The sequence below is a fragment of the Podarcis tiliguerta genome, assembly GCF_965153285.1.
Source record: "Podarcis tiliguerta genome assembly, chromosome: 8".
NCBI classification, from domain to species: domain Eukaryota; kingdom Metazoa; phylum Chordata; class Lepidosauria; order Squamata; family Lacertidae; genus Podarcis; species Podarcis tiliguerta.
This window is the reverse complement of record NC_139541.1, coordinates 86,230,129-86,257,237: the sequence shown is the minus strand read 5'-3', so window position 1 is coordinate 86,257,237 and position 27,109 is coordinate 86,230,129. Positions and strand designations below refer to the sequence as shown.

The window sequence follows — 27,109 nt, the reverse complement described above, 5'->3', positions numbered from 1 at the left end:
ACAAATCTCTCCTTTCAAACAGAGCCACATTTCCATGTCTCGCTCAGATTTGAATAAACCTGTTTCCATGGACAGCTTTCTGAGCAGTTTGATTTTATGCAGCCGACTCTCTCTCTCGGGTTTTGATTAACAAACCATGCCGGAGAGTTCAACCGAGGTCTTACCTTGACTGTATCACTAACCGGGAGCTGCTGCAGAAAGTGGCCGTGGGACGTGCTCCTGATCAGGGTTCCAGACAAGACAGCCCGGCCATCTTCCAGGAGATTCCAGCCCGTCCCTCACGCCTCCCATTTCCGTATTTATTCCATAACTATTCCATATTTCCATCTGCTACCGAGTTCAAGAGCCTTGTATTCATTTACAAAGCCCTGAACAACTTTGGTCAAGCCTAACTGGGGGAATTGCCTGAACCCTAATATCCCAGCTCAGTCACAGAGATCGTCTGCAGGACTATAACTGGTCATTTCCCAAATTGGCAAGGCTCATTTGACAACAAGAAGGAACTGAGACTTCAGTGTCATTGGCCCAGTCCTGTGGAACTCTCTGCCACTAGAGATTCAGCAGGAGCTTTCTGTTTTGACTTTTAAATGCTTGCTGAAATTTTTTTCCCCGGCAGGATTACGCAGGCAATTGAGAATACACTATACCTCAATAGTGAATTGATACCTGATCTTAATTTTTAATACTTCTTTACTGTATGGCTTTATGTATGTTTGTTGTAAGCTGCTTTCATATGTTTTAAGAGGTAACGGAAATAAATAAAATAAACAAATGTTTTCCTCTCAACGGTAGGTCTTTAGACGGATCTTGTCTCAATCTCTCTTTTCATGGTAGGAAGCATAGGATCATACCGCCCCCCCCCAGCCCAGTCCTAGTCAGCTGCTAGGAATGTCAAAAGCTACCAAGTCAAACCATTACAAAACAAATTTGTTTTGTGCAATTTCTTGGTTCCGTGACTGTCCTTCCTCTTGCCCCCCCCCCCCCACAACTCTCTATGTGCCCCCATAAATCTCTTCTAGAGGGTTGGGAGCAGATCTGGAGCAGATCCAGGAAGCATGAAGGGGGATGAGAGGAACTCTGCGCCCTCAGCAATGGGTCCCACCCAATCCACACACACACACTTTTCAAAATCTAATAATGCAATTTTATTAATTCTCAAAACCAAGAAAAAAACAGCAAACGTTTAAGAACCGCCGTTGCAAAGCAGCGTTCACACCCACACAGACGGACGAGAAAGCACCGTTGAGGAATATCAGAGCACCCATAAGAACTTAAAACACCTGCTCCTTCTCCTCCTACTCCCCTCATTCTTATAAAGAATGTTTTTTGTAAGAGGTCTCTGGGAAAAGCTAAAAACAATGACAACTTGTCAGTATTTGCTTCCAGGGGGAAAATTGGGGTGTGTGTATGCACAGGAAACAGAGACTAGAGTTAGTTATAAATGCTAATCTGTTCCTTTCTTGACTGCTGTTAACTCCTCAGGAGTCACACGGAAATTAATGGGCACGTTCTCTTGAGCTCAGCGCCGCAATAAAGTTTGTTCAGGGGCGGGGCAGACGTATCCCTTGCCTGAGGCGATTCAGGCGACGTCCGCCTTGTGGCTTTCCTCCAGCTTCTTCTGGACCATGTTCAGCAGCGAGTCGGAATAATGCTTCAGGAGAGAGCGGGTCTCGCTGTCCTGAAGGCACTTCTGCCAGGGCGATGGGCTGTCTGTGGCTGTTGCCGCGTCTGCGTTGTTTTTGATCGCTCGGGAGTCCAGCTCCCTTTTCATCCAGGAGAAAGTGCTGACCAGCCGGTTCTTAACGTGGAGAAGCTCCTCCTCCGTGGAGTCGCTGCAGGATGTCACCTGCACAGCAAAAGGACAAACGCTTTCACACCCAGGATTCGCACCCGTGACCGAAACCGGGCTGGGACAAGGATGCCAGGGACCCACACCGCCACAATAGCACCCCACAGCCCTATATAAACCATCTCTTAGACACCTGACAGGATAATTTGATGACCCCCCCAAAAAATATGTAGATGGAGAATTTTTTTAAAAAGTTCTGATGTTGCTGCCTTTTCCTATATCTTACCTTATCGTAAAGCTGCAAAGTCTCTTGAAACTTGGTGCACAAAGGCTGCAGGTTTATTTCAAAGTTTTTGACCAGGACCTGTGATTCTAAGAACATAGGGAGGGGGGCGGGAAGAGAGAGATTTCTACATTTGGAGCCTTCCCAGAAAGGGAAGAGGGGAACACACCCAACAGCATTCTTCGGTTTCCAAAGGTATCAGAAGAACGAGAACTGATTGCATCAACTGGCGTTTCTGGAAATCCACCCTACACAGCGACAGAGTCAAATCCACACCCTGCAGCAGCCAACGTTTCCCCACAACAGGGAACGGTAATAACTTCCGCCTCTGCTACATGACAAACCTGCTGCAAACACAACATTCCAGAAAGTCTCCTACCTGAGGCGATGAAGGCTCTGGCGTCAAGCTTCTCCTTCAGCTCACAGCTGGCTTCTTCAGAAAGTTTCTACAGCAGTTACATCATAGACTGTTAGAAACCAAATCCCCGGGCTGCAAGTTTAAAAGCATTGCAGATGTCCCAAACCCAAGGTCTCGGTCCCTTCCTTGCCTGCAAAATACCTAGCCACCATTTCCCATGCGTCGACTCTGAGGCCGGAGGGTTCGGGCATTTCAGCAGGCTAGAGAGGCGCCAGTGCAGCATTTGCCAACCTGGTGCCCTCTGCAGCTTCCGGACTACAACTCCCATCAGCCACAGCCAGCGCAGCTGCATTAGCGTAACAAGGAATCCACTGGGAATTTCACACACACTAAACGGTTACGAGCAACTCCCAGTTTATGCGGGGGTTACGTTCCAATTGAACTGCTTTCAAGTCATTTACGTTTGCAAATGTGGAAGGATCAAAGAAAATTCTTATTTACATCTCTGAACTGCGCACATGAAGCTGCTTTTGAGGACATCAATTTGTCTATTCAGATCAAAGTTGTGGAGCTTTTTTTGGGGAGGGAATATGCCCCGTTTTTGGGGGACTTGGGGATTTTTTGCAGCTCTTCTGAGGGAGGGAGGAACAGAAGCAGCCACTGACCTCACGGTCGCTGGCCAGATAACGGCCTCCGTTTCTAAACTCCGGCTTCCCTTCTGTAACAAATAGAGGCCGGTGCAGGGAGAGGGGCTGGGTCTGGAAGGGGGCCAGCGATCGACTGCGATCTACCAAAACCTTGCAGGGATGGACCAGTAGATCACGATCAACGTGCTGGACATCCCTGGTCTAGACGACAGGCTTGTGGGGTTTTTTCCGAGACCACATAACACTGGTCCTGAAAGACCTACATTGGCTCCCAGGACGTTTCCGAGCACAATTCAAAGTGTTGGTGCTGACCTTTAAAGCCCTAAATGGCCTCGGTCCAATATACCTAAAGGCAGTGGCGGAGGAAGCCTCTAAGTCACCCAGTGTGGGGCACGGGGGGCGGGACAAGCCGTACGGGCTGCCACTCAAGCGCTGTCCATTAAGGCTTCCGCGCACTTGGTGCCTGTACCCTCGGCCACTCTACAGCTGGGGGGAGGCAGTCACACACCCCCAGGGTGGCACCCGGGGCAGACCGTCCCCTCGCCCCCCCCCCTTCTTACGACCCTGCCTGAAGGAGCGTCTCCACCCCCATCGTTCAGCCCAGACACTGAGATCCACCTTTGAGGGCCTTCTGGCGGTTCCCACGCTGTGAGAAGTGAATCTACAGGCAACCAGGCAGAGGGCCTTCTTGGTGGTGGCGCCCGCCCTGTGGAATGCCCTCCCATCAGATGCGAAGGAAATAAACAACTACCTGTTTAGAAGACATCTAAAGGCAGCTCTGTTTAGGGAAGTTTTTAATGACTGATGTTTTAATGTATTTTTAATCTTCTGTTGGAAGCTGCCCAGAGTGGCTGGGGAAACCCAGCCAGATGGGTGGGGTATAAATAATATTTTATTATTATTATTATTATACAGTGGTATCTCGGGTTACAGACGCTTCAGGTTACAGACTCTGCTAACCCAGAAATAGCACCTCGGGTTAAGTACTTTGCTTCAGGATGTGAACAGAAATCGTGCTCCAGCAGCGCAGCGGCAGCAGGAGGCCTCATTAGCTAAAGTGGTGCTTCAGGTTAAGAACAGTTTCAGGTTAAGTACGGACCTCCGGAACGAATTAAGTACTTAACCCGAGGTACCACTGTATTTTTATTTTCCATTGTGCTATCAGAGATCTTTTAACTGGAAATTCCCTTCTGCCTGCAGAGCCCCTGTTCCGCTGCCACTGAGTCGTGGCTGCGCCCAATCTTCACAGAAGGGCTGGGAGACAAGACGCCTGCCAAGCTGAGCCCAGCGGCTCATCCTCGACTCCGGCGGCCAACTTGCCTCTGGTTTCTTGTGCTCGCCCGACAGGAGACTCTCCTCCGCCAGCTGGTCTGCAGCAGCGGCCTGAGAGTGCTGACGGAGCCTCGGAAGAAAGGGAGCTGCAAACCTGTGTGAAAGGAACACAGCCATTCAGATGGTTCTTTCATGAATGGAGGGTTGGAAATATAGATATGTATCTGCCCACCTGCTATTTTTTTGGCAGCTGGAGAGAAAACGGGTAGATATGCTCAGGCGAGGGTTCTGGAACAAGGCCGCCGCTTCCTCCTCTTCCTCCTCGGGCGCCTTCAGATCCTTTAGGCAGCCATCAAACTTTTCTGCATCAAAAAGGGGAGACCAAGCGGGAGCTTTTCCTAAGTTCTTGACCCAGCCAGTGTGGACTAGGACCTGGGAGACCAGGGTTCAAGCACACCCAAGGCAAATGACCTCTAATCTGCCGTCAAAGTGCCAGTGGCCTGCCAAGGGGTTTGTTACTTAGTCAGTGAATCAAAAGAACAGCACCCTGAGAAATTGCCCCTATGCGCCTCTGGCCCTGCCTATTAGGCGAGGGGCTCTCGCTTATGGGAAGAGCACAGCCGCTGTGCCGTTCGGTGTCAGTACGCCTTGCAACTGGTGTCAGTGACTGGGCTCAATCACTGGTTCTGCCCCGACTGGGCTAGGGGACTGGGGCACTTTCAGAGACCTTCCAATCCTGGAAAGTAGGTCCCTATGAACTGGACTCACAACTGTGCATTGTGAGCACCAGACTCAGCAGAGTATGAACAACGCGGAAGCTAGCTGTGCAGCATAACTTCTTTTATTTCTAATAGCTACCACAAACTAAACTACTGGCTTGCATGAGAGTTACAGCTAGTCACTACACAGATAGCACACAGAGACAGGCAGTCAGTCAGGAGCGGAAGAAGCGAAGAGCATTTTCCTCCTCCTCCTTTCTCAACCGTATCAGGAGATTCTCGCAATGGAAGGGGGTGAAAATATCAACATTCGGCTCATTGCCGCCGCTCTGGCCTTACCTTCCGCCTGGGCATCAGCCAGCGTCTCAAAGTGATTCCGGAGGTATTTCTCTTGCTCGGGGGTTTGGGGCAAAGAGCTGGTCTGCTGGAAGTTCTCCTCCACGTCCGTCATTTCCGTTTCTGCCTCCGAAACTAGAGCGTCTGATTGGCACGTTGTGCAAAGCCAGGGCCGGGGGGAAGGAAAGGGAAGAAAAAGCTCAGAGGAGAGCTCAGTCTGCAGACCACAAAGCCATTCTGGATTCTGGGCCAAGCACTGGCTTCTTCTCCCACCCAAATCTCATGGATCACCTGGCACAGGAATGAACTTGGGATGGCTCAGTCCGCAGAGCACGAGACGCTTAAACTCAGGGCTGCGGGTTCGAGACTCACATTGGGCAAAAGATTCCTGCACGGCTGGGGGTTGGACTAGATGACCCTCACGGTCCCTTCCCACTCTACAATTCGATGCTGCTGCTTCTTTCCCTGACTCTCCCTTTCCTGCAAACGCACACCTCACTCCCTACAGCTGACTTATAGATGGGGGAAGGTCTCATCCTGCGGCTCTGAGTCCCCTTTTCCTCACTTGCTGCCTTTCATGCAGGATCTTTTTTGGGAGGGCTGTGACAACCCTGACAGCAGATTCCCTTCCTGCTGCCCCTCTACCAGCCCAATTTGTAGGGTGCGGACAGAGGCCGAGGCAGGCTGCATCCCCACCATCTCTTCTTGGGCAGAGCAGACAGCTCCCCCCTCACACGCCCTTGGGGGTTCAAGGGCCAGGCCTTCCTGCTTCACTGGGCCCTGGAAATTGGCACTAACTGGGCAGGGGTGGGGGCACAATGGCCAGCTGAGAGGTGAGAGCCCTTCTGCAGCTCAAGCACCAAAAAAATACCCCAGATGTGAGCAGGAATCGTCTTTCAGGCTACCTTCTTGCTGGTGGCTGAAAGCAGAGACCTCTGAATCCAAGGAAGTCGCAGAGTAGATTTTGTCTGGCAGCTTCTCCTTGGTATTTGCCGCTTCCTTCTGGTACGCCGGCTGAAGGAGCAGCTCCTTCATGTAGCTCCTTTAAAGAAAGGCAAAAACTGCCAGTGATTCTCGGGGGGTGGAGAGAAAAGCATCCATCCAGCAGTTCAAGCTTCTTTCAAAACTTCAAGGGCAGAGGGCAGCAGAACGGGGTGTGCCCTTGAGATGTCTCCAGCCAAATCCAAACCACATCAGGCTCTCCCCCTCTGCAAGTCCTGCAGCTCTACCCTAAGCGCATTTACTCGACGGTAAGCCTGCAGGCTTCAAGGGCAGTTCCTCTGCAGCCCTGAGCGTCTAAGCGAGGACTGACCTTTCGCTCTCAGGGGTTTTGCTGCCAGTCTGTTCGGGGCACAGGCTGTCCCCACTGATCTCAAGCTCTTCTTTCGCCTCATCATCGGAGGACAGATCTGACTGCTGGAAATCTTCAATAATGTTGCTGGGGTAGTCCTTGGCCTGGAGGGAAAACCAAAAATAGCCCGTGAAAAGGGAATTAGTCCCTGTGACTCTCCCTTCCAAAATTTAAGAGGATTCAAAGACAGCAGAAAAGATGGAAGTAAGAAATCTTCTGGAGCCGGAACTGCAGAGTGGTTCCAAAATAAGTTTAAGGCGCACAGAAGCTCTCATCGATGGATTGACTCCAGGTTCAATCAAACTAAAAAAAAATCATAGAATCATAGAATCATAGAATCATAGAGTTGGAAGAGACCACAAGGGTCATCGAGTCCAACCCCCTGCCAAGCAGGAAACACCATCAGAGCACTCCTGACATATGGTTGTCAAGCCTCTGCTTAAAGACCTCCAAAGAAGGAGACTCCACCACACTCCTTGGCAGCAAATTCCACTGTCGAACAGCTCTTACTGTCACAAAGGCTAACTGGAAAATCTGCTTGTCCCCTTGAGGAAACCCAAGGCAGACGCACCCTCCAATAATCAGCTTTTGTAAGTGAGCACCCGCCTCGATTGGCTGGTTTGGGGAGCAGATGCAGGTTCTGCTGCAAAAAGCCACAAGCCTCCTGGCGCAAGCAAGAGCCACGGAAGCGCATCCAAAGCACAGCTCAAAAGGGAAATATTTCTCCCTGCTTCCCAGGTGGATGGGGGCTCATTGGTGAAAGGAGAGGAACTCTAGCCACACGGAAAGGCACACACATAGCATGCTCCAGAACAAGTACCACCCCGGAAAATCAGTTCCAAGGCTTGTCCCTGGACTCAAAGGACATGGGGTCTGTTTTTCAGACAGAGGGTGTGGGGGTGCAGGTGGACAGCAAAGTCGACCTCACCTAAGCCCCTTGTACCAAGGAAACTTTTCTCACCTCCGAGAGCAGCTGATTCAGATTCTGCGGTTCCAGTTCACTGTCATTCAGGCTGCTGTTTTTAATTGGGGTGAAGTAATTCAGGTCTGCATCCAGCATGGTCTTAATGGGCTCTTTGGCGGCACGTTCTGCCCATCGCCCTTGCGGCTGATAACTCACCCTGGGGTTGAAGGCGGCGGGGTCCGCATTATCTGCCTCTCCAAGCTAGAGAGAGGAAAGTTGAGAGGAAGTCTGTGTGTGTGTCTTCATGCCAATCATGTGGTTGGGATAAAAATCGCCAAGTCAGAGAACTAATCATGGATGGGTTGGTGGCTAGCAGTTGGTGTTTTGGAACCCACCCCTAACCTACAATAATAATAATTAATAATAATAATTTATCATTTCTACCCAGCCCATCTGGCCAGGCCTCCTTAGCCACTCTGGGCGGCTCCCACCAGAATATTAAAAACATGATGAAACATCAAACATTAACAATTTCCTGATACAGGGCTGCCTTCAGATGTCTTCTAAAAGTCGGATAGTTGTTTATTTCCTTGACATCTGATGGGTGGGTGTTCCACAGGGCGGGCGCCACCACCAAGAAGGCCCTCTGCCTGGTTCAAATACTTCACTTGCCTCCTTTGCCTTGATTTGCAAAACATTTGGAGACCCACAGATCACAGTAGAAGCCCCCCCCCCCCCCCATTTGATTATCAACACATTGAAGAGGACCATTTGCTTCTCTGCAGGACCCAGCAAGAGTGGTTCTTGTTTTCATCCTATCGAAGCAAAACTTGCACCAACATCGCACCCAACTGCTTAGCTGCCAAAGGACTGGAGCTCCTTTCATTTTTGGAGCAGCAGTTTCTGCTGCCTGTGGTTAAGCATGCAAAAATAACTGCCGTTAAAGATAACCCGGATGGAGAGAGAACCCTTTGTCTCTTAACCATGGGTTAAGTTGTTGGCAGTGGCCCCATTTGGACGTCACGCTAAGCCACACCACGGCTCCGGAGGACGGAGGGGATGGGAGCTTTTTCAGGTTGGCACGGCACAACAGCGAAGCCAAGGTTTGGCTTTGTGGGTCATCCGCACCTGACATCCTCCTTCACCCTGATCTGCAGCCAAGGCCCAAGGAGTGGAACAAACCCACCCCTGCAAACAACACCTATTTCATGATTATTTCCCAAGCCCTGGCTCAGGACCAAAGGAGCACTTTCTGCAGCATCAGCCAACACTTGTTTGGAGATCTGCAGGAGAGGCACCCTCAGGGAACGTGACTTGATTTTGGTGCTGGTGCACATCACACGAGACAAGGCCTTCTCAGTGGTGGCACTCCAGCTATGGAAGTCCCTCCCTCCTGAGGTCAGATGGTCCTCCCTGTTATCAGATGGCAACTGACAGACCTTTGGAGCATAATACCAGCGACACCATTTGTATTGTTTAATGCCGACTTGCCTGCTGTACTTTGTGATTTTACGTTTCTTTTTAATGCTGCACCTTGGTTGTTAGATGGCCTGGGCAAGATATAGGAAATTAATTACAACAGGAAGAACGTTGGTTACTGGGGTTCTACGCCTCATAATCCAGCCATGGTTAGCCTGGTGCCCTCCACCTGCTTTGGATTACAACTCCCATCAGCCCCAGCCCCAAAATACGCAGAAGGTTGGCAATGGCTGAATTAATCCATATACAAAAAAATACCTTTTTGTAAGAGCACATTACATACCAGCCTTTTTGCCCACATGGGTAGTTTACCATTGGTGAGGACGCATGCAGGAGCTGGAAAGAGCAACAGGGGAGAGAGACTGGGATGAGCAATGTGGAAGCAGAGTTAAAACTCTTCATACAAGGCACATATAGGAACAAGAAATTCCCCCCTTTGTATTTAAGACAGAGCAATCGAGAAAACGCTGAAAAGCAGAACTGGGTCCCGTGGAAACTTTATCTACCAACTCTCAGAAACCAAAGCAAGTAGAAATAGGAGGGGTTTTGCTTTTCAAAGTAAAGCAGAGTACAGTCACACCTCGGGTTAAATGTGCTTCAGGTTGAGCATTTTCACGTTACGCTCCGTGGTGACCCGGAAGTAACAGAGCACATTACTTCCGGGTTTCGCTGTTTGCGCAGATGCTCAAAATTACATCACGCGCATGCGCGAAAGTGGCAAATCATGACCTGCAGACGTGGGTTGCGTTCGCTTCAGGATGCGAGCGGGGCTCCGGAATGGATCCCGTTCGCATCCAGAGGCACCACTGCTCAGATTCTCAGCAATGCTTCTGAATGCCAGTGGCTGGAAAGTGAAAGAGAGCGCTCTTGCGTTGAAGTGTCCTGCTTGTGCATTTCGCGTGGGGGCATCTGGCTGGCCCCTGTGAGAACAGGACGCTGGACCAGATGGGCCTGATCCAGCAAGTCTCCTCTTATGTTCTTTGCATCCCAACAAAACATTACCAGAAATCTTATAGGGGGCGGGGGAGGCAGAGAGGACAAAAAGGCCTTTACAAAACCCCAGTCACCAGGGTCTCCAGCTGGGCCTCTCCTGAAGTTTGACGGGCTTTCTGTGGCTCCTCGCCAAATCCCACGCATCCCCTGGGCGCCCTCCCTTCCTTGGGAAGTGCCTCGTGGCTCCATACCTGTCTCAAGGACAGCTTGGGGAGGCGTCAGAAGAGCAGCGTCGTCCTCTTCCCTCTCCTCCTCCGTGTCATAGTCAGTCAGGCGCTCAGCCCCACAGGGAGACCTTTCGCTTGGCAGAGCAACGTAGGGCTCCCTCCTGGAGGAAAGGAAGAGTCAGAGGGATCCCTTTCAGGGCTCAAGAGCGACAGAGTCACCCCGGTCTCCCCATCGGGATCAGAGAGCGTCGTCCCAAGAGCGCAGCTGTTCCCGTACCTGACCTGAGGAGGCCACACGGGCTCCCTGGCTTTCCTCTGCTGCTGGACTTGATCCAGGTCCATCAAATGCTGCTTCATGCAGGTGGTAATTTCAGGACTCAGGTGCCATATAAAGATGCAGCTGGAGAAAGGGAAGAGGGCCGAATCAGTGGCCTGAACCTGCTCTCTCCTGCCTAGATCTGAAAAGGCCACACACATCTGGGAACCCCGTCCTGACGTCCTCTTCCCTTAAAGCTAATTGAGCAACAAACGCACTAAATGATCCCACGTTCAGGCCCACAAAGTTTCTAATCCACGCAAGCATCTTTCGCAGTTCAAGTTGCCCACCTGTCTCCCGAGACGGTGATCAAATGTTTGCAGTCAAAGGTGAATTTCATCCCTGTAACGACTTCTGCAAGATAAAGATGCGTTGGTTGATCGGCTGAATCAGTTATCATGACAATTGATAAGAAACAGACTGTAGTGTCTGGGGCTAATGGGATCCAAAACAGGCAGAGAGCACCAGGCTCGGGTAGGCTGTACTATGTACTAGAGAAAAGGTAAAGGGACCCCTGACCATTAGGTCCAGTCGTGGCCGACTCTGGGGTTGCGGCGCTCATCTCGCTTTACTGGCCGAGGGAGCCGGTGTACAGCTTCTGGGTCATGTGGCCAGCATGACGAAGCTGTTTCTGGCGAACCAGAACAGCGCACGGAAACGCCATTTACCTTCCCGCCGGAGTGGTACCTATTTATCTACTTGAACTTTGGCGTGCTTTCGAACTGCTAGGTTAGCAGGAGCAGGGACCGATCAACGGGAGCTCACCCTGTCACGGGGATTCAAACCGCCGACCTTCTGATCGGCAAGCCCTAGGCTCTGTGGTTTAACCCACAGCGCCACCCGCGTCCCTTATGTACTAGATATGCGCTTGCAAAATAACCGAACCAAAAAAAGCAGCAACAGCACCACAGCAAAACAAACCTGAGTGTCCAAACATTTTGGCAACACACTCCCCAGAGTGGAAGTCGATAATGGAAATGCTCTTGTCGGAGCAACTGGTGGCCAAGAATGTTCCAGAAGGATCCAGCTGGACCTGCACAGGGATCGGAAACAAAGAGGCTTCACTCTTTCAGATTTACTTTAATTGTGGTTGGTTGAATAACGAACCACTTATTCGCAGTTCAACAAAATAAGCGTGCTGGGCATTCCTTACACCGTTTAGTGGGAAGCAACAGCCCACAGGAATATTAGGCCACATTCCAGGAGGCCTGGGTCCAAGGGCGGGCAAGAGAAAGATTATTTCTCCGGGCACTTTCCCCATATTAACTCAGTTACCTTCAGAAGAGATCCGTCGTCGCCTTGCGAGCCTTTGTAGCACCACTTCTGTTTCCCGCTGGCTGTGTTGTATACCCTGGAGGAAGGTCAAGTTACATTTGGGTGTGTGCAAAGGCTTGCTGGTTTGACACAACTGAAGAGCTACGCTTTGATACTGGGCTTTGTGCCCTGTGCCCAAAGAGCGCCTTTGAAAGAGCAGTGGAGCAACAGGTTCATTATGCAAACACCGGTCCTTTTCTCTGGGAATTAAAAGCACTCTCAGAGTACACAGTCCGTGAGTCAACGCCTCGGGCTTCCTAGACGTGACTGTGCTGCAACTGTGGGCGCACAATTATTATTATTATTATTATTATTATTATTAATTATTATTATTATTATTATTATTACTATCTCCACATCAAGATCTGCCGAACCAAAGTGGCCCAACTCCACCGCTTGTTGGAGAAATGGCTGCTTACGAAATGGCAGTGATATATCTAAAGAGCACTGACCGTTACAGAGAATGTCAAAAGATTTGAGATGATTTAGAATCGCAGAAATGTAGAGTTCGGAGGGACCACAAGGGCCATCTAGTCCAACCCCCAACATGGGGCTCAAACCCACAAGCCTGGGATTAAGAGCCTCATGCCCCATCAACTGAGCCACGCTCTCTCCCTATTCATCCCCTTACAGGCAACTGTATCCCAAGAAAAGCACCTAATCAAAATGGGGAGATTTGAGGCAGTCAATGTTGGCGTGAGTGAGAGTGTTTCATTCATTTCCAGAAACAGAAAGAAGATTGAAGCAGCAGCTAAGTGCTGATTGTTTAGACTATCCAAGGACCCTTTCTGAGGGTACCGTTTTCTGGACATACGTGGTTTCCTACAGAACACAGCGAACCGTTTTTCCAGTCCGCGTTTATCTCCTGAACTGACAACATGTAGAGAGATTTTGCAGCTTGGAAGAGAGCAAGGCCTTAGAACTTTAATTGTACCTTCACCTGCAGCTGTGGTGAAAGCCTGTTAATAGCTGGAACCATTTACACATTTTATTACCTAAAAGTAAAGAGTAATGACTTGTCTGAGCTTTATTGCTACCATGATCTATTTCTTCTCTGGTGTCTGGTCTAGAGTGCCTATGCGCTTTGAAGGACGGCGCACAACTATGTTGATTTACGGCCACTAGCACACGCAGCGACCGTGCCAGACCTCTTTCATGGTTCAAAGACCGACAGTCTTAACAGTCTGTTGACAGGATGGACATATGCAAGAAGGCAGAACATCAAAAGTGCAGCCAGGTTAAGAGGGAGGCTGGCGGTCAGGAGGAGGAATATGCTTACTTTCTTCCAGCATTTGACTGCGTGGAATGCCGAAAATTCTGCAGTGGAAAATGCAGAACAGTTTACCTGACATTTCTGTCCTGACAGGCCACTGCAACATACTTCTGTGTTATGTCGATATCCATGTCGTACAAGGTCGTTTTCTCAGCAACGTGGTGAGTTCTGATGAAGTTAATTCCGTCCGACACCTGTGGAGTGAAAACAACCCAACTAAGATCTGAACTGTTACCCCAACAGCAGTGCAGCAGGTCTGTAGTGGCCTCACACATACCGTATTTTTCGCTCCATAGGGTGCACCAGACCATAGGGCGCACTTAGTTTTTAGGGGGGGAAATAAAGGGGGGGAATTATTCCCCCCCCCAGCCCCAAAGAGCAAAGAAGCCAAGACAGCCAGCAGGATCCATCCCACTTGCTGTCTTGGCTTCTTTTTTAGCCGTGGGGCTTCCTTTTTAGCCGTGGGGCCCCCAGAACAGGTCCGGGAGCGGCGGCAAGGTTGCGCGCAGCCTTGCCTCCGCTCCCAGAGATTGCGGGGCTGGGGGCACACTCCAAAGGCTTGCAGATAGCTGCCTGAAGCCTGGAGAGTGAGAGGGGTTGGTGCGCACCGACGCCTCTCGCTCTCCAGGCTTCAGCGAAAGCGACGCAAAGCCCCCGGAGCACGGAGGGAGCGCTCCCTCTGCGCTTCGGAGGCTTCCCGTTGCTATCACTGAAGCCAAGGAGCCTGCATTTGCTCCATAGGATGCACACACATTTCCCCTTCATTTTTGGAGGGGAAAAAGTGCGTCCTATAGAGCGAAAAATACGGTAAGAATGAACGAATCAGATAAACTTTTATCTGGATACAAAAGGGGAAAGTTGCCCCTTTCATTATTTGGCAATGGGTCTTTGGAAGAGGAAAACAAGCTGCTCAAGTTCAGATGGGAGCAGCACTTCCGGATGAGGCCAAAGGTGCCTCCTCTGGTTCAGGATCCTGCTCCCATGGCAGCCAACCGGATGCCTCTGGGAAGCCCGCAAAGGCAAGAGCCCCCCCCCCCCCCCGCTGCTGTTCTCCTTCGTGGATTTATCCAACCCTCTTTTGAAAGCCATCTGCATTTGGTGGCTATCGCCAAACCTCCTGGTGGCTTATTCCGTAAATGAATTGTAAGCACCTTTTGTGCACTGCGAAAATAGATGCTTTTGTCGGCTCCACAGCTGATCATCTGAATCTCTCCATTTCCTGCGGGCGAGAAGAAGAAATCTGTAGGTAAGTGAAATCTGTAGAAGAATCCCCTTGTATTTATCTAGATCCGTTGTTTCCAAGCTTGTTTAGACCAAGTTAATGGCCTTATAGGCTTCCTCCACGTGAATAGGAGTTCACTTTTTGAATAATAAGAATTATATGTCACGGGGAGAAGGGGCACCAGGATTTTAGAGATGCTTAGGTGGGGCATGGCCAAAAAACCCACTGATTTATATGTACACCCCACTCTTCAAAGACAATAACCAGGGTGGCTTACAATAAAACATTATCAACCCCAGGAAAACACTGCATTGGAAACTTCTCCTCTGCCAGCCAGCTGACACTGGAGTTGTGCGAGAACACAGGGAGAAGTGAATTAATCTCTGCAACGGCACATAGAGGTTCCGCACCTGAACCGATATCCATCCTGGGAAGAGCAAGGCTCCCAGAAATACAATCAGCTGGAGCAGATTGCTGGGCAACTTACCAGCAAACCTTACAGCTGTTATGGCTGAGGAATGGTCGTCCAACGTCTGCTCTAGTTTATAATTTTCCTCCACGTTGAGCACATGAATCAGCCTGTCTCGGCTTGCTGAGGCCAGCAGGGCCATCCCTACAGGAGGCAGAAAAGATGGGCAACTCCGCATCCACTCCAAAGGGACTTAAAGCAATGGAAAAGAACAAGCAGACCCACTGAGGACATGCTGAAGTTAGGGCCATTCATTCCAGTGGGTCTTCTCTGAGTTGAATACCACCCAGCCACCATAGTCCCAATCCTGTAGCGATGGGAGCGAGTTTGTGTATATCTATATACATCCACATACAAAAAAAGACCCAGGCACGAGCCTGGAATAAATGTCAACTGCACACATTTTCAAATTTGGAAATTTACCCGTTTCTGGCTTAGAATATTGTAAGCAGAGAACTTCTGAATCATGAGCTTCCACTTTAATGACTTCATCCATATATTTTAGCTCATGTATCCTGTAAGACAACACACACATTTTAATAACTTTTAAGTATTTGGAGAGTCCTGCCAAGGCTGGTGTTCCTTAGGAGCTTGCAACCCCGTTAGATGGCCTGCATATAAATAATACAATTATCGCCGTTGCTGAGGAATCAAAGATGTAGAAACCCACCGCGTGTGACTGGCATACGCAGGGCCTTAGCTACAACTCTACGTGGGGCTACCTTTGAAGGTGACCTGGAAACTACAACTAATCCAGAATGCGGCAGCCAGACTGGTGACTGGGAGCGGCCGCCGAGACCATATAACATCGGTCCTGAGAGATCTGCATTGGTACGTTTCCGAGCACAATTCAAAGTGTTGGTGCTGACCTTTAAAGCCCTAAACGGCCTCGGTCCAGTATACCTGAAGGAGCGTCTCCACCTCCATCGTTCTGCCCGGACACTGAGGTCCAGCTCCGAGGGCCTTCTGGCGGTTCCCTCCCTGCGAGAAGCCAAGTTACAGGGAACCAGGCAGAGGGCCTTCTCGGTAGTGGCGCCCACCCTGTGGAACGTCCTCCCACCAGATGTCAAAGCGATAAACAACTACCTGACATTCAGAAGACATCTGAAGGCAGCCCTGTTCAGGGAAGTTTTTAATATGTGACATTTTAGTGTATTTTTCATCTTTGTTGGAAGCCGCCCAGAGTGGCTGGGGAAACCCAGCCAGATGGGCGGGGTACAAATAATAAATTATTATTATTATTATTATTATTATTATTATTATTATTATTATTATTATTACAACTCATCACGCAATTATATGAAAACACAGAATCTGGCAGACGATACAGAATAAAACAGACCCACCTCAAATTCCCCGCTCTGTCCCCAGAGGCCAAGTGCTGGCCATCAGGGCTGACCTGCATCACACGGACACCAGATTTCACATCAAGGTAGTTGGCATTTTCACCTCGGTCTGGCAAATTTGTTAAATCTTGCAGGTGCTGGATGTTATTTTCCACATAGATAATCTTCAGCAAGTTCTTTATAGAGGAAAGAATGTTTTAAGAGATATATCTCTCTATACACAGACACCCATTCTGTTAAAAAGAAGACTCATCAAAAGGAAAATAATTTGTAACAAACCAGAAGGGAACTAAGTCAACAAAACCTCAATTAGTTTTAATTACTGGCATGCCTTCCAGACATTGAAATGCACAACATATACATTGGTATAAATCGCTCAGGTTTAATCTGGCACCATATCAAGGCTGAAGCAGCCTCTTAATAATCAATAATGCTTACATTACTGTAGATGTTCTTCTGAAAATCCACATGGGTGCCATTTTCCAAGTTCCAGAACCGTATAGTATTGTCCGATGAGCATGTTAGAAAGGACCCTGGGGGTAAACATCCTCTGTGGTCTTCAAACTCAGGATAAACCTAAGATGTATCCACAAAGAGCCAAGGGAAATAAACAGAAGAATCAAGACACAAAATCCAAGCCGTATGATGGACCTAGTTTGTTGAACACCATTAATAATGTGTGGGCTTTAATTATTACTTCCCTAAATTGGAATGGAGGGACGCAGGTGGCGCTGTGGGTTAAACCAGAAGGTTGGCGGTTCGAATCCCCGTGACGGGGTGAGCTCCTGTTGCTCGGTCCCTGCTCCTGCCCACCTAGCAGTTCGAAAGCACGTCAAAGTGCAAGTAGATAAATAGGTACCGCTCCGGCAGGAAGGTAAACGGCGTTTCTGTGCACTGCTCTGGTTTGCCAGAAGCGTCTTAGTCCCTCAGCCAGTAAAGCGAGATGAGCGTCGCAACCCCAGAGTCAGCCACAGCTGGACCTAATGGTCAGGGGTCCCTCTACCTTTACCTTTAAATTGGAATGGCCCATTTTATTTCATTTTCATCGTGTAAGCTACTTCCTGATTTTTATGAAGAGCGGCACATAGATAAATGAAATGAATAAATGTTATTTTCTTAATCCTTCACATCCTTTTTAGAAAAGAAGAAGCACCATCCACTCACCTCAACATTCCACACAAAGGAGCTGTGGAAAAGGTCGGACCACACTTTCCCCACTTGGCGGGTGTCATTCACATCCCAAATGTACAGACTGTGGTCCTTGTAAACGCAGGAGAGCCAGTGATGGCCGGGGTCAAAGGCCAAGGCAATCGTATCTGAGTAGGTGGCACCTGGCCCTCTTGAAAAGATCGGGGGGGGGGGGAAGGGGGGGAACATACTCCTTGGTTACCAAAAAGAACCAAACGGATGAGCTTCATTTTACACACCGATGCTGAGATAAGCTGCAAAGACCTTAAGTGCAAGGGAAGTGGGAACACACACAATCAAAAGGAAGGGGCCACTGGCGATGGGGAAAAGTTAAGCTTGACGTGGAGGCAGGGACAGCAACAGCCTCCTAATGTGTGATGTCCCCCAGCCGCACCTCTCGTTTGCTTCCCATGCGCGGCCACCAGAAACATGAGAGAAGCTGATAGTCACCAGACAGGAGCATTTTGCCAAAACTGTGCAAGGACAACATGTTCCAATGCAGTTGGGAATCAACAGCCTAAGCCAGTGGTGTTCCACCAGTGTGCCGTGGTGCCCGGGGGTGCCTTGAACGACGGTCGGGAGTGCCACTGGCAACGCCGGCCCAAGTCCCTCTTTCCTTCCCTCTAATGCCCTCTCGCATCTCTGCCTCCCAAAGGCTGGAACAGTTGCTGTTTGTTGCAGTGGCCCTGGCTACCAGCTCCCCAGGCTAATGGTGCCTCTGGGGCTGGCCAGGAGCTGAAGTGGCCTCGGAGTAAGGAAGCAAATGGGTGAGGGAGCCCAGCCGGCCAGCCCTTGCTGTTGGGAATGGTCTGACAAGTGGGAGGCCTGGCAGGTAGGCAAGCAAGCACCCCATTGGCCTTTCTTGTGCCTGCCTGGGAGCCTTTCCGCCATGCAGGCCCAGTGGCACCCACTGTTGGGCCTGCTACCTCCCAAAGGGCCTCACGTTCACCTTTGGCCAGTTTCTGTTGGGCCGCTTAGGCTCTTCCAAGGGCCCTAGGGGGTGGTGTGAGGAGGCACCTCTCTTTAGGGCAGGGGGGACAGCAAAGAAGAAGAAGAAGAAGAAGAAGAAGAAGAAGAAGAAGAAGAAGAAGAAGAAGAAGAAGAAGAAAGAGGGTTTGGATTGGATATCCCGCTTTATCACTACCTGAAGGAGTCTCAAAGCGGCCAACAATCTCCTTTCCCTTCCTCCCCCACAACAAACACTCTGTGAGGTGAGTGGGGCTGAGAGGCTTCAGAGAAGTGTGACTGGCCCAAGGTCACCCAGCAGCTGCAGGTGGAGGAGCGGGGAAGCAAACCCGGTTCACCAGATTACGAGTCCACCACTCTTAACCACTACACTCAGAGACCAAGGGCAATGGCAGTGGCTGCTCCTGCCCACGGAGAGAGGAGAGGAGGCTAAGGGAACACTCCACAAGGGAGGGTGTTCGAAAAGGGGCGAGGGGCTGCCGGCTCTGCAGGAAAGGGGTGACATAACTGAGCTCCTGAGACTCAGAGTGCATTCCCCCACAGGGGAGCTGGAGAAAGAATGTAGTTGGTCAAGGGAGCCGTGGACACAAAAGGGTTGAAAACCTCTGGCCTAAGCAAATGCACTGGTTTTTTATTTCTTGCAGAGCTGTGAGCTTGCTGGGTCAAAACACCACCACTACCTGTGTATTCTTCAGCATGAAAGCATCAGGCTTCTGCCTAAGCACAGGCCTGCACATTTCCCAGCCCAGCTCCCACGCCTGCTGGGCCCCAAGAGCTTTGTACCTCAGCAATTCCTCTCCAGCGACGTCGATGCCCAGGTGGTGCGGCTTAGGCAAGTCCGAGAGATAATGCAAGTTGTGGGTGTGGAAGATGCGCACGGTTCCATTTGCACAACCGCAGAAAATAAACTCTTCGCTAACGCAGATGCAGTTGGCCAGAGACACCTTGAGAAAGGGAAGGAGGCGTGAGCAGTGAGATCGCAAAGGAGGAGGCTTCTCGTCTTCCACCCACCGCCCCAGAAACAAAAACGGCATTTGTACCTTCAGATCGATCCACTTCTCCAGCACGCGCTTCTCGTTAAACTGGCAGAGGAGGCCAGAATAAGAAATGCAGAACGTGCTCCCTGACATTTTGCCCTGCCCACATGCCACGTCACAGAAGATGTTGTTGTGAAGCTCACCGAGAAGACCAGAGCGACCAACCAGTGGAACGGTCTGTTTAATCTGAAATGACACACCAACTCAAGCTCAACGGTTTAAGCTAGCCTATGTCTTGTACTGAAAACAACAGCAGAAGGACATCAACTACAGTGGTACCTCGGTTTAAGAACAGCCCTGTTTACGAACTATTTGGTTTACAAACTATTTGGTTTACAAACTCTGCAAAACTGGGAGTAGTGTCCCAGTTTGCGAACTTTAGCTCGGTCTAAGAACGGAAGCCGAATGGTGGAAGGGCACCGGCAGCGGGAGGCCTCATTAGGGAAAGCGCACCTCGGTTAAAGAACAGTTTCGGTTTAAGAACTTCCGGAACAGATTAAGTTCATAAACCGAGGTACCACTGTAATTTTCTCTCTGGGGCTTCATAAAATGCAAATAAAACTTCTCTGCATGCATAGGCAACAGAATCTCATTTTATTTTATTTCTTCAACCAAACACAAACCTGATGAAAGTGGTTAATTCACTTCTTTAAATGTCTCAAATCAGCCAGTGAGACACATTTGTTGACTTGGTCTTAAGAGTGAGGGTTCAAAAGGATGCTAAAATATAGAATCTAAGGTGCTTGCTTAGAATTCTGGGGGAAATGGGACCAGTTTGTAGAGTTGCAAAGTAATTTATCTGGCCAAGAAGGGTTTCCAAAAACAATGGAAAAATGAATGAACAATGGAAGGGGGTATGGAAGTACCATATAGACAGTTTAACCAGGAAGCTATTTTGAAAGGAACTTCCTGTTTTGCCGTCAGTCACAGGATGCAGACAAGTTTACCTTAAACTCCCTGGATTCATCCAAGAACCAGAACTTCACGTGCCGGTGGCCGACAGTAACAAAGTAGCTGTCCTCTGAGAAGGAGATGGCCATAACCTTGGAGGAGATTTTATTGGAGGCAATGAGTGTGCCTTTCTGCAAAACAGAAGCATAAATACCCACCAGTCATTCCGGCACGAGATGCAAATGGCACAAATAGCCCTTGAACAGAACCCATTAAGAGTATGTATCAATCTTTTCACAGTGAGAATGTGTGATAGGAATTTTGAGGTCTTAGATACATGGAAATGTTCATAAGGGTACCAACCAAGCATGTACATAGATCAGCACAGGAAGACCGACCTGGAACCATTTTGATTCCCAAACTGTCCCAAACTGAGCAAATGTTTTCTCTGCAAGGTCAAACTGGAAAAGCCTCCCCATTGTCTTTTCCTTCACAAATCCTGTTTTAAGGGTATGTCTGTGTTTGAATAAGGGTGTGAGCCTGTGACCTGGCCCAGGAACTAAGTATTTATCATTACAAAAGACTGGTCAGGCTACCCAGGCAATCCAATCAAGTAACCTGCCAGACAGGAGATAAACAACATTCAAATATCTGTTTTAAGACCGCCTTTTCTGTGATGTAGGTATGATGTATCTGGGGGGTGGTCTTAGGTTACACCCCTTCTGTGATGTATGCATAATGTTTCTGGGGGTGGTCTTGATCTACAGGGTGGCATTTTCAAAAGTCTTTATAAGGCCTTGTGCGCCATTTTTCTGGGTTCCTCCTCCCTCCTGCGTGGGGGTGGGTGAGCACCCTGTTGCAACAGATCAATAAAGATCAAGCTTACTAGCTGCTTTGCTTCTCAATATTCTCTGGTTGGCCTCTGTTATCTTCTCCTACCAATAGGGAACCTATGTAAGGACTCTATATGGGCTCTTGGATACCCCATAAGGGAAAAGGGCAATTTTTGTTTACAACAGAATGTATATTAAAGCACACACCATTGCATTCCTCTCCCCACACCCAGTCTTCACACTGAATAACCTGCACATTCCAGGTCCTTGCACACCTTCTCCCACTGAGACACCCTAACATGGCCTGATGGGAATTGTAGTCCAAAGAGCCTGGAGGCCATCAGCTTGATGAAGGGAGGCCCCAGCATCTCAGATGACATCCCTGCCCTCAGGCACAGCAGTGGCTACTTGCTCCTGGACCCCACCTTTTGGCGCCTTACCTTCCAATCCCACACGTTGACAATCATGTCATGCGGATATCCCACTGAGACCAGGTACTTCATATTGGGGGAAAAGGCCACACAGGCCACGCCGTGCTTGTGGCCGTGCAGCTCCGACACTTGGGCTTTCTCTTCGACATCCCACACGCGGACTGCCGGCCTGTGCCCATTCTGCAGGAGGAAAAGCCAGAACTGTGGTCAGTGGGACCATGGCTAGACAGTGCTCAGCCCATGCCGATTCCACCAGGCCACTAGAGACGGAGGGAGCAGCCAAATCGCAGGGCCTCTCCGTTGGCTCTGTTAAAAGACCAGCTGGATCAGGCCCCTCCCTCACCTACCCCTGCCGCGGAGAGGGTGAGAGAGATGGGACTCCAGGGCTCTCCCTTGGCTCTGCTGAAAAATCAGCAACTTCTCTCCACGTTTCCCCATTTCTGCTCTTCGCTTCAAGGTCTCTGTCACTGAGAGCTGACGCCTGAATACTCCCTCCTATTCTCTTTTCCTTTTGTGTTGTTGACTCTGAGATTGTGAGACTGAGAGGAGGGACCACCTTTTCACTGATATTTGCAAGGTGCTCAGGAACTTTTTTTTTGCCAACCACCACCAAGGGATGTGCAGAGAGCACTTTTTGCTCGCTTGCTGATGGGTTTTTCAGGTCATAAGGTGTGACGTGTAGGCCATCTTAAGCTCTGGCACGTCTCTTGATAATTCTCACACGGCCACCGTCCATGCCACTCTATGGTGGGCTCAGAGAAAAGAGAAACGGTTTAGAACCGTGGTTCCCAACGTGGGGCACATGCCCCACAGGGGGGCAAATTGATTTTTCAAGGGGGGAATTCGATAATGAGTTATTAACAGTGATTGGCCTTTTAGACTTCCTCCATGTGAATAGGACTTCACTTTTTGAATAATAAGAATTATCTGTTGGGGGGGGCGGGCGTCAGGATTTTAGAGATGCTTAGGTGGGGCATGGCCAAAAAGGGGTTGGGAACTGCTGGTTTAGAACATCAAAGGGAGCACATTGGAATCATCCAGCGCTAGAACATCACTAGAGGGCATGATGAAGTAACTTTGAAAACACAAAACAAAATACAGTGGTGCCCCGCAAGACGAATGCCTCGCAAGACGGAAAACCCACTAGACGAAAGGGTTTTCCGTTTTGGAGGTGCTTCGCAAAACGAATTTCCTATGGGCTTGCTTCGCAAGACGAAAATGTCTTGCGAGTTACTGCAATTTTTTTTTGCTCCCCACCCCCTTTTTCTAAGGCACTAAGCTGCTAATAGCCTTTTAGCAGCTAATCCGCTAATCCCTTAAGCCGCTAATAGCCGCTAATAGCCACTAAACCGCTAATAGCGCTAATCCGCTAATGGGCTTGCTTCGCAAGACGAAAAAACCGCTAGACAAAGAGACTCGCGGAACGGATTCTTTTCGTCTTGCGAGGCACCACTGTATTTCTATGATTTCAATTGGCATTCTAATCCTAAACACTCTTATTTCAGTAGCTTGTGATGGCCCGTGACTGCTGCATTTAAGATAACACAGGTATCTCCTTTATATTACTTTGCTGTCCCCAGCCAGGGATTCAAAGTGGTAAGACTGAGGTGCAGCTCTCTTGCCAAAGGGAGTTCCAAGGCATTGCCACAAATTACAACTGATAAAAGGAGGCTTCAAAAATGAATTAGTATAATTTGCATGTTTAGAGCCATAATATTTTTTTTAAAAAAGCATACTTTGTACTCCTCGCATAATTTTTAAAGAAAATTCATTCAGGCAAAACTCACCTCACCAGTAGCAATATATTTCCCATCAGGAGAGAAAGACAGAGCACTGACTGTTTTCCTAAAAGTGGGAAAAGAACGCCTTTACATTTTCTCTCTCCATAAAATGAATTCCAAAGAAACGTCACGTAACTCTCTTACAGGAAAAGCAACCAACATTTACTGCGGCAGAAACCTGTGTGTGGACTAAAGCCCACTTTTCAGGTGCATGGAATTACATTGCTCCAAACGGAATGGGTGCGAGTCCACAAAAGCTTTTGCCACAAACTAGTTGTGAGTCATTATAGAAAGGAATAATAATAATAATTTATTATTTATACCCTGCCCATCTGGCTGGGTTTCTGCACGAAACAACAAAGAGCTTTAAAGTCATCTGCACATCTTGATGATTCACCAACCGAATGCTTTCTTAAAATTATTATTAGCCCACTTCATTATTATTCATTTAAACCAGTGGTGGGGGACCATTTTTTAAAAGCCATAGCTACCTGCTAATCAGCTGGTGTTACTCCAATGGAAGGGGACGGGGTTTGCTTCTGCGCTGGCTGAGAACTGGCGTGCAGGATTTAACCTTCCACTCATGAACTGATGTTGTTGTTGTTTAGTCGTTCAGTCGTGTCCGACTCTTCGTGACCCCATGGACCAGAGCACGCCAGGCACTTCTGTCTTCCACTGCCACCCGCAGTTTGGTCAGATTCATGTTTGTAGCTTCGAGAACACTGTCTAACCATCTCGTCCTCTGTCGTCCCCTTCTCCTTGTGCCCTCAATCTTTCCCAACATCAGGGTCTTTTCCAGGGAGTCTTCTCTTCCCATGAGGTGGCCAAAGTATTGGAGCCTCAGCTTCACGATCTGTCCTTCCAGTGAGCACTCAGGGCTGATTTCCTTAAGAATGGATGCGTTTGATCTTCTTGCAGTCCATGGGACTCTCAAGAGTCTCCTCCAGCACCATAATTCAAAAGCGTCAATTCTTCGGCGATCAGCCTTCTTTATGGTCCAGCTCTCACTTCCATACATCACTACTGGGAAAACCATAGCTTTTACTATACGGACCTTTGTTGGCAAGGTGATGTCTCTACTTTTTAGAATGCTATCTAGGTTTGCCATTGCTTTCCTCCCTAGAAGCAGGCGTCTCTTAATTTCGTGGCTGCTGTCACCATCTGCAGTGATCATGGAACCCAAGAAAGTAAAATCTCTCACTGCTTCCATTTCCTCCCCTTCTATTTGCCAGGAGGTGATGGGACCAGTGGCCATGATCTTCGTTTTTTTGATGTTGAGCTTCAGACCATATTTTGTGCTCTCCTCTTTCACCCTCAATAAAAGGTTTTTTAATTCCTCCTCACTTTCTGCCATCAAGGTTGTGTCATCTGCATATCTGAGGTTGTTGATATTTCTTCCAGCAATCTTAATTCCGGCTAGGGATTCATCCAGCCCAGCCTTTCGCATGATGAATTCTGCATATAAGTTAAATAAGCAGGGAGACAAAATACAGCCTTGTCGTACTCCTTTCCCAATTTTGAACCAATCAGTTGTTCCATATCCAGTTCTAACTGTAGCTTCTTGTCCCACATAGAGATTTCTCAGGAGACAGATGAGGTGATCAGGCACTCCCATTTCTTTAAGAACTTGCCATAGTTTGCTGTGATCGACACAGTCAAAGGCTTTTGCATAGTCAATGAAGCAGAAGTAGATGTCTTTCTGGAACTCTCTAGCTTTCTCCATAATCCAGCGCATGTTTGCAATTTGGTCTCTGGTTCCCCTGCCTCTTCTAAATCCAGCTTGCACTTCTGGGAGTTCTCGGTCCACATACTGCTTGAGCCTTCCTTGATTTTAAGCATAACCTTGCTAGCGTGTGAAATGAGTGCAATTGTGCGGTAGTTGGAGCATTCTTTAGCACTGCCCTTCTTTGGGATTGGGATGTAGACTGACCTTCTCCAATCTTCTGGCCACTGCTGAGTTTTCCAAACTTGCTGGCATATTGAGTGTAGCACCTTAACAGCATCATCTTTTAAAATTTTAAATAGTTCAGCTGGAATACCATCACTTCCACTGGCCTTGTTATTTGCAATGCTTTCTAAGGCCCATTTGACTTCACTCTCCAGGATGTCTGGCTCAAGGTCAGCAACCACACTACCTGGGGTGTACGAGACATCCATATCTTTCTGGTATAATTCCTCTGTGTATTCTTGCCACCTCTTCTTGATGTCTTCTGCTTCTGTTAGGTCCTTACCACTTTTGTCCTTTATTATGGTAATCTTTGAACGAAATGTTCCTTTCATATCTCCAATTTTCTTGAACAGATCTCTGGTTCTTCCCATTCTGTTGTTTTCCTCTATTTCTTTGCATTGCTCATTTAAGAAGGCCTTCTTGTCTCTCCTTGCTATTTTTTGGAATTCTGCATTCAATTTCCTGTATCTTTCTCTATCTCCCTCGCATTTTGCTTGCCTTCTCTCCTCCGCTATTTGTAAGGCCTCATTGGACAGCCACTTTGCTTTCTTGCATTTCCTTTTCATTGGGATGGTTTTCGTTGCTGCCTCCTGTATAATGTTTCGAGCCTCCATCCATAGTTCTTCAGGCACTCTGTCCAGCAATTCTAAATCCTTAAACCTGTTCCTCACTTCCACTGTGTATTCATAGGGGATTTGGTTTAGATTGTATCTTACCGGCCCAGTGGTTTTTCCTACTTTCTTCAGTTTAAGCTTGAATTTTGCTATAAGAAGCTGATGATCTGAGCCACAGTCAGCTCCAGGTCTTGTTTTTGCTGACTGTATAGAGCTTCTCCATCTTTGGCTGCAGAGAATATAATCAATCTGATTTCGATGCTGCCCATCTGGTGATGTCCATGTGTAGAGTCGTCTCTTGTGTTGTTGGAAAAGAGTGTTTGTGATGACCAGCTTGTTCTCTTGACAGAACTCTATTAGCCTTTGCCCTGCTTCGTTTTGAATTCCAAGACCAAATTTGCCAGTTGTTCCTTTTATCTCTTGATTCCCTACTCAGTTCCCTACATGAACTGATGGGCAGGGGTTAAATCCTGATTAGTTTGGGTGTGCATTCCTGTCATGAGTAGGAGGAATGTCACACACGGTAGAAGCAAAACATGGAGCTAACTGTTAGCCCTTTTACAAACCGCTGCCTGCTGGTCTTTAAACCTCTGGTTTTGGGAGGGTCAAAGTGCTGTGCAGAGCTTTTGCAAATAGCTCTGTGCTGCTCTTTTGCAAATAGCTCTGTGCTGCTCTTTAAACCTCCAAAAACTGTAGGTTTGAAGAGAAGTGTGGGGCTATCTGCAAAACGCCATTCAAACTGCTCCACTTAAAGGTACAAAGTTGGGGCTTCAAAGTGAAGAATCTGGCCTGCTAGCAAGAAAAGGTTCCCCATTATTTAAACACCACAATGATGTTCTGTTCTCTGGGAAATCACATTCAACAAGCTTCACCCATACTTGGCCAGGAATTCACACGCAAGCTGCATTATTATTATTTTACTACAAACACTCCAATTAGCAAGAGTGATACAAAAACTAATATATACATTACCTAGCAGTATTAAAAATATGCCTCTGTTTATTCTGCCGAGGATTTAAAATCACAACCACGCATCTGGAAAGAGAGATCAAAACATTTGCATGAGAGTGAATTCCCCAACTCTAAAGAGGGGAAAGTGACTAAATTTTACTACCTGGAAAAATGTACTCAGAGGAGGGAAGCATTCATTTACAAAAACTGTGGTTTATTATCCTGGGTTGA

At 48.5% G+C, this 27,109-nt stretch overlaps 1 protein-coding gene across 2 annotated transcripts in view; it reads right to left on the bottom strand.

Annotated features, from left to right (window-relative positions):
* Positions 1 to 1,121: 1,121 nt before the first annotated feature.
* The window catches only part of WDR62 (WD repeat domain 62), a 30,348-nt gene continuing 4,360 nt past the window's right edge, over positions 1,122 to 27,109 (bottom strand). For both annotated transcript variants that reach the window (XM_083454751.1, XM_083454750.1), the window contains 28 exons: positions 26,900 to 26,962; positions 23,372 to 23,429; positions 21,594 to 21,764; positions 20,377 to 20,511; positions 19,433 to 19,615; positions 19,176 to 19,336; positions 17,403 to 17,577; positions 16,677 to 16,814; positions 16,239 to 16,414; positions 15,316 to 15,407; positions 14,911 to 15,036; positions 14,353 to 14,420; positions 13,274 to 13,395; positions 11,890 to 11,965; positions 11,536 to 11,647; positions 10,905 to 10,968; positions 10,576 to 10,698; positions 10,323 to 10,459; positions 9,422 to 9,474; positions 7,717 to 7,920; positions 6,717 to 6,859; positions 6,310 to 6,446; positions 5,408 to 5,539; positions 4,582 to 4,711; positions 4,398 to 4,503; positions 2,452 to 2,518; positions 2,076 to 2,161; positions 1,122 to 1,846 (listed from right to left, as the gene is read on the bottom strand). In XM_083454751.1, the coding sequence (XP_083310877.1) occupies positions 1,580 to 1,846; positions 2,076 to 2,161; positions 2,452 to 2,518; positions 4,398 to 4,503; positions 4,582 to 4,711; positions 5,408 to 5,539; positions 6,310 to 6,446; positions 6,717 to 6,859; positions 7,717 to 7,920; positions 9,422 to 9,474; positions 10,323 to 10,459; positions 10,576 to 10,698; positions 10,905 to 10,968; positions 11,536 to 11,647; positions 11,890 to 11,965; positions 13,274 to 13,395; positions 14,353 to 14,420; positions 14,911 to 15,036; positions 15,316 to 15,407; positions 16,239 to 16,414; positions 16,677 to 16,814; positions 17,403 to 17,577; positions 19,176 to 19,336; positions 19,433 to 19,615; positions 20,377 to 20,511; positions 21,594 to 21,764; positions 23,372 to 23,429; positions 26,900 to 26,962 (3,505 nt within the window). In that variant the 3' untranslated portion in view covers positions 1,122 to 1,579. The remainder of the gene's footprint in view (positions 1,847 to 2,075; positions 2,162 to 2,451; positions 2,519 to 4,397; positions 4,504 to 4,581; positions 4,712 to 5,407; positions 5,540 to 6,309; positions 6,447 to 6,716; positions 6,860 to 7,716; positions 7,921 to 9,421; positions 9,475 to 10,322; positions 10,460 to 10,575; positions 10,699 to 10,904; positions 10,969 to 11,535; positions 11,648 to 11,889; positions 11,966 to 13,273; positions 13,396 to 14,352; positions 14,421 to 14,910; positions 15,037 to 15,315; positions 15,408 to 16,238; positions 16,415 to 16,676; positions 16,815 to 17,402; positions 17,578 to 19,175; positions 19,337 to 19,432; positions 19,616 to 20,376; positions 20,512 to 21,593; positions 21,765 to 23,371; positions 23,430 to 26,899; positions 26,963 to 27,109) is intronic.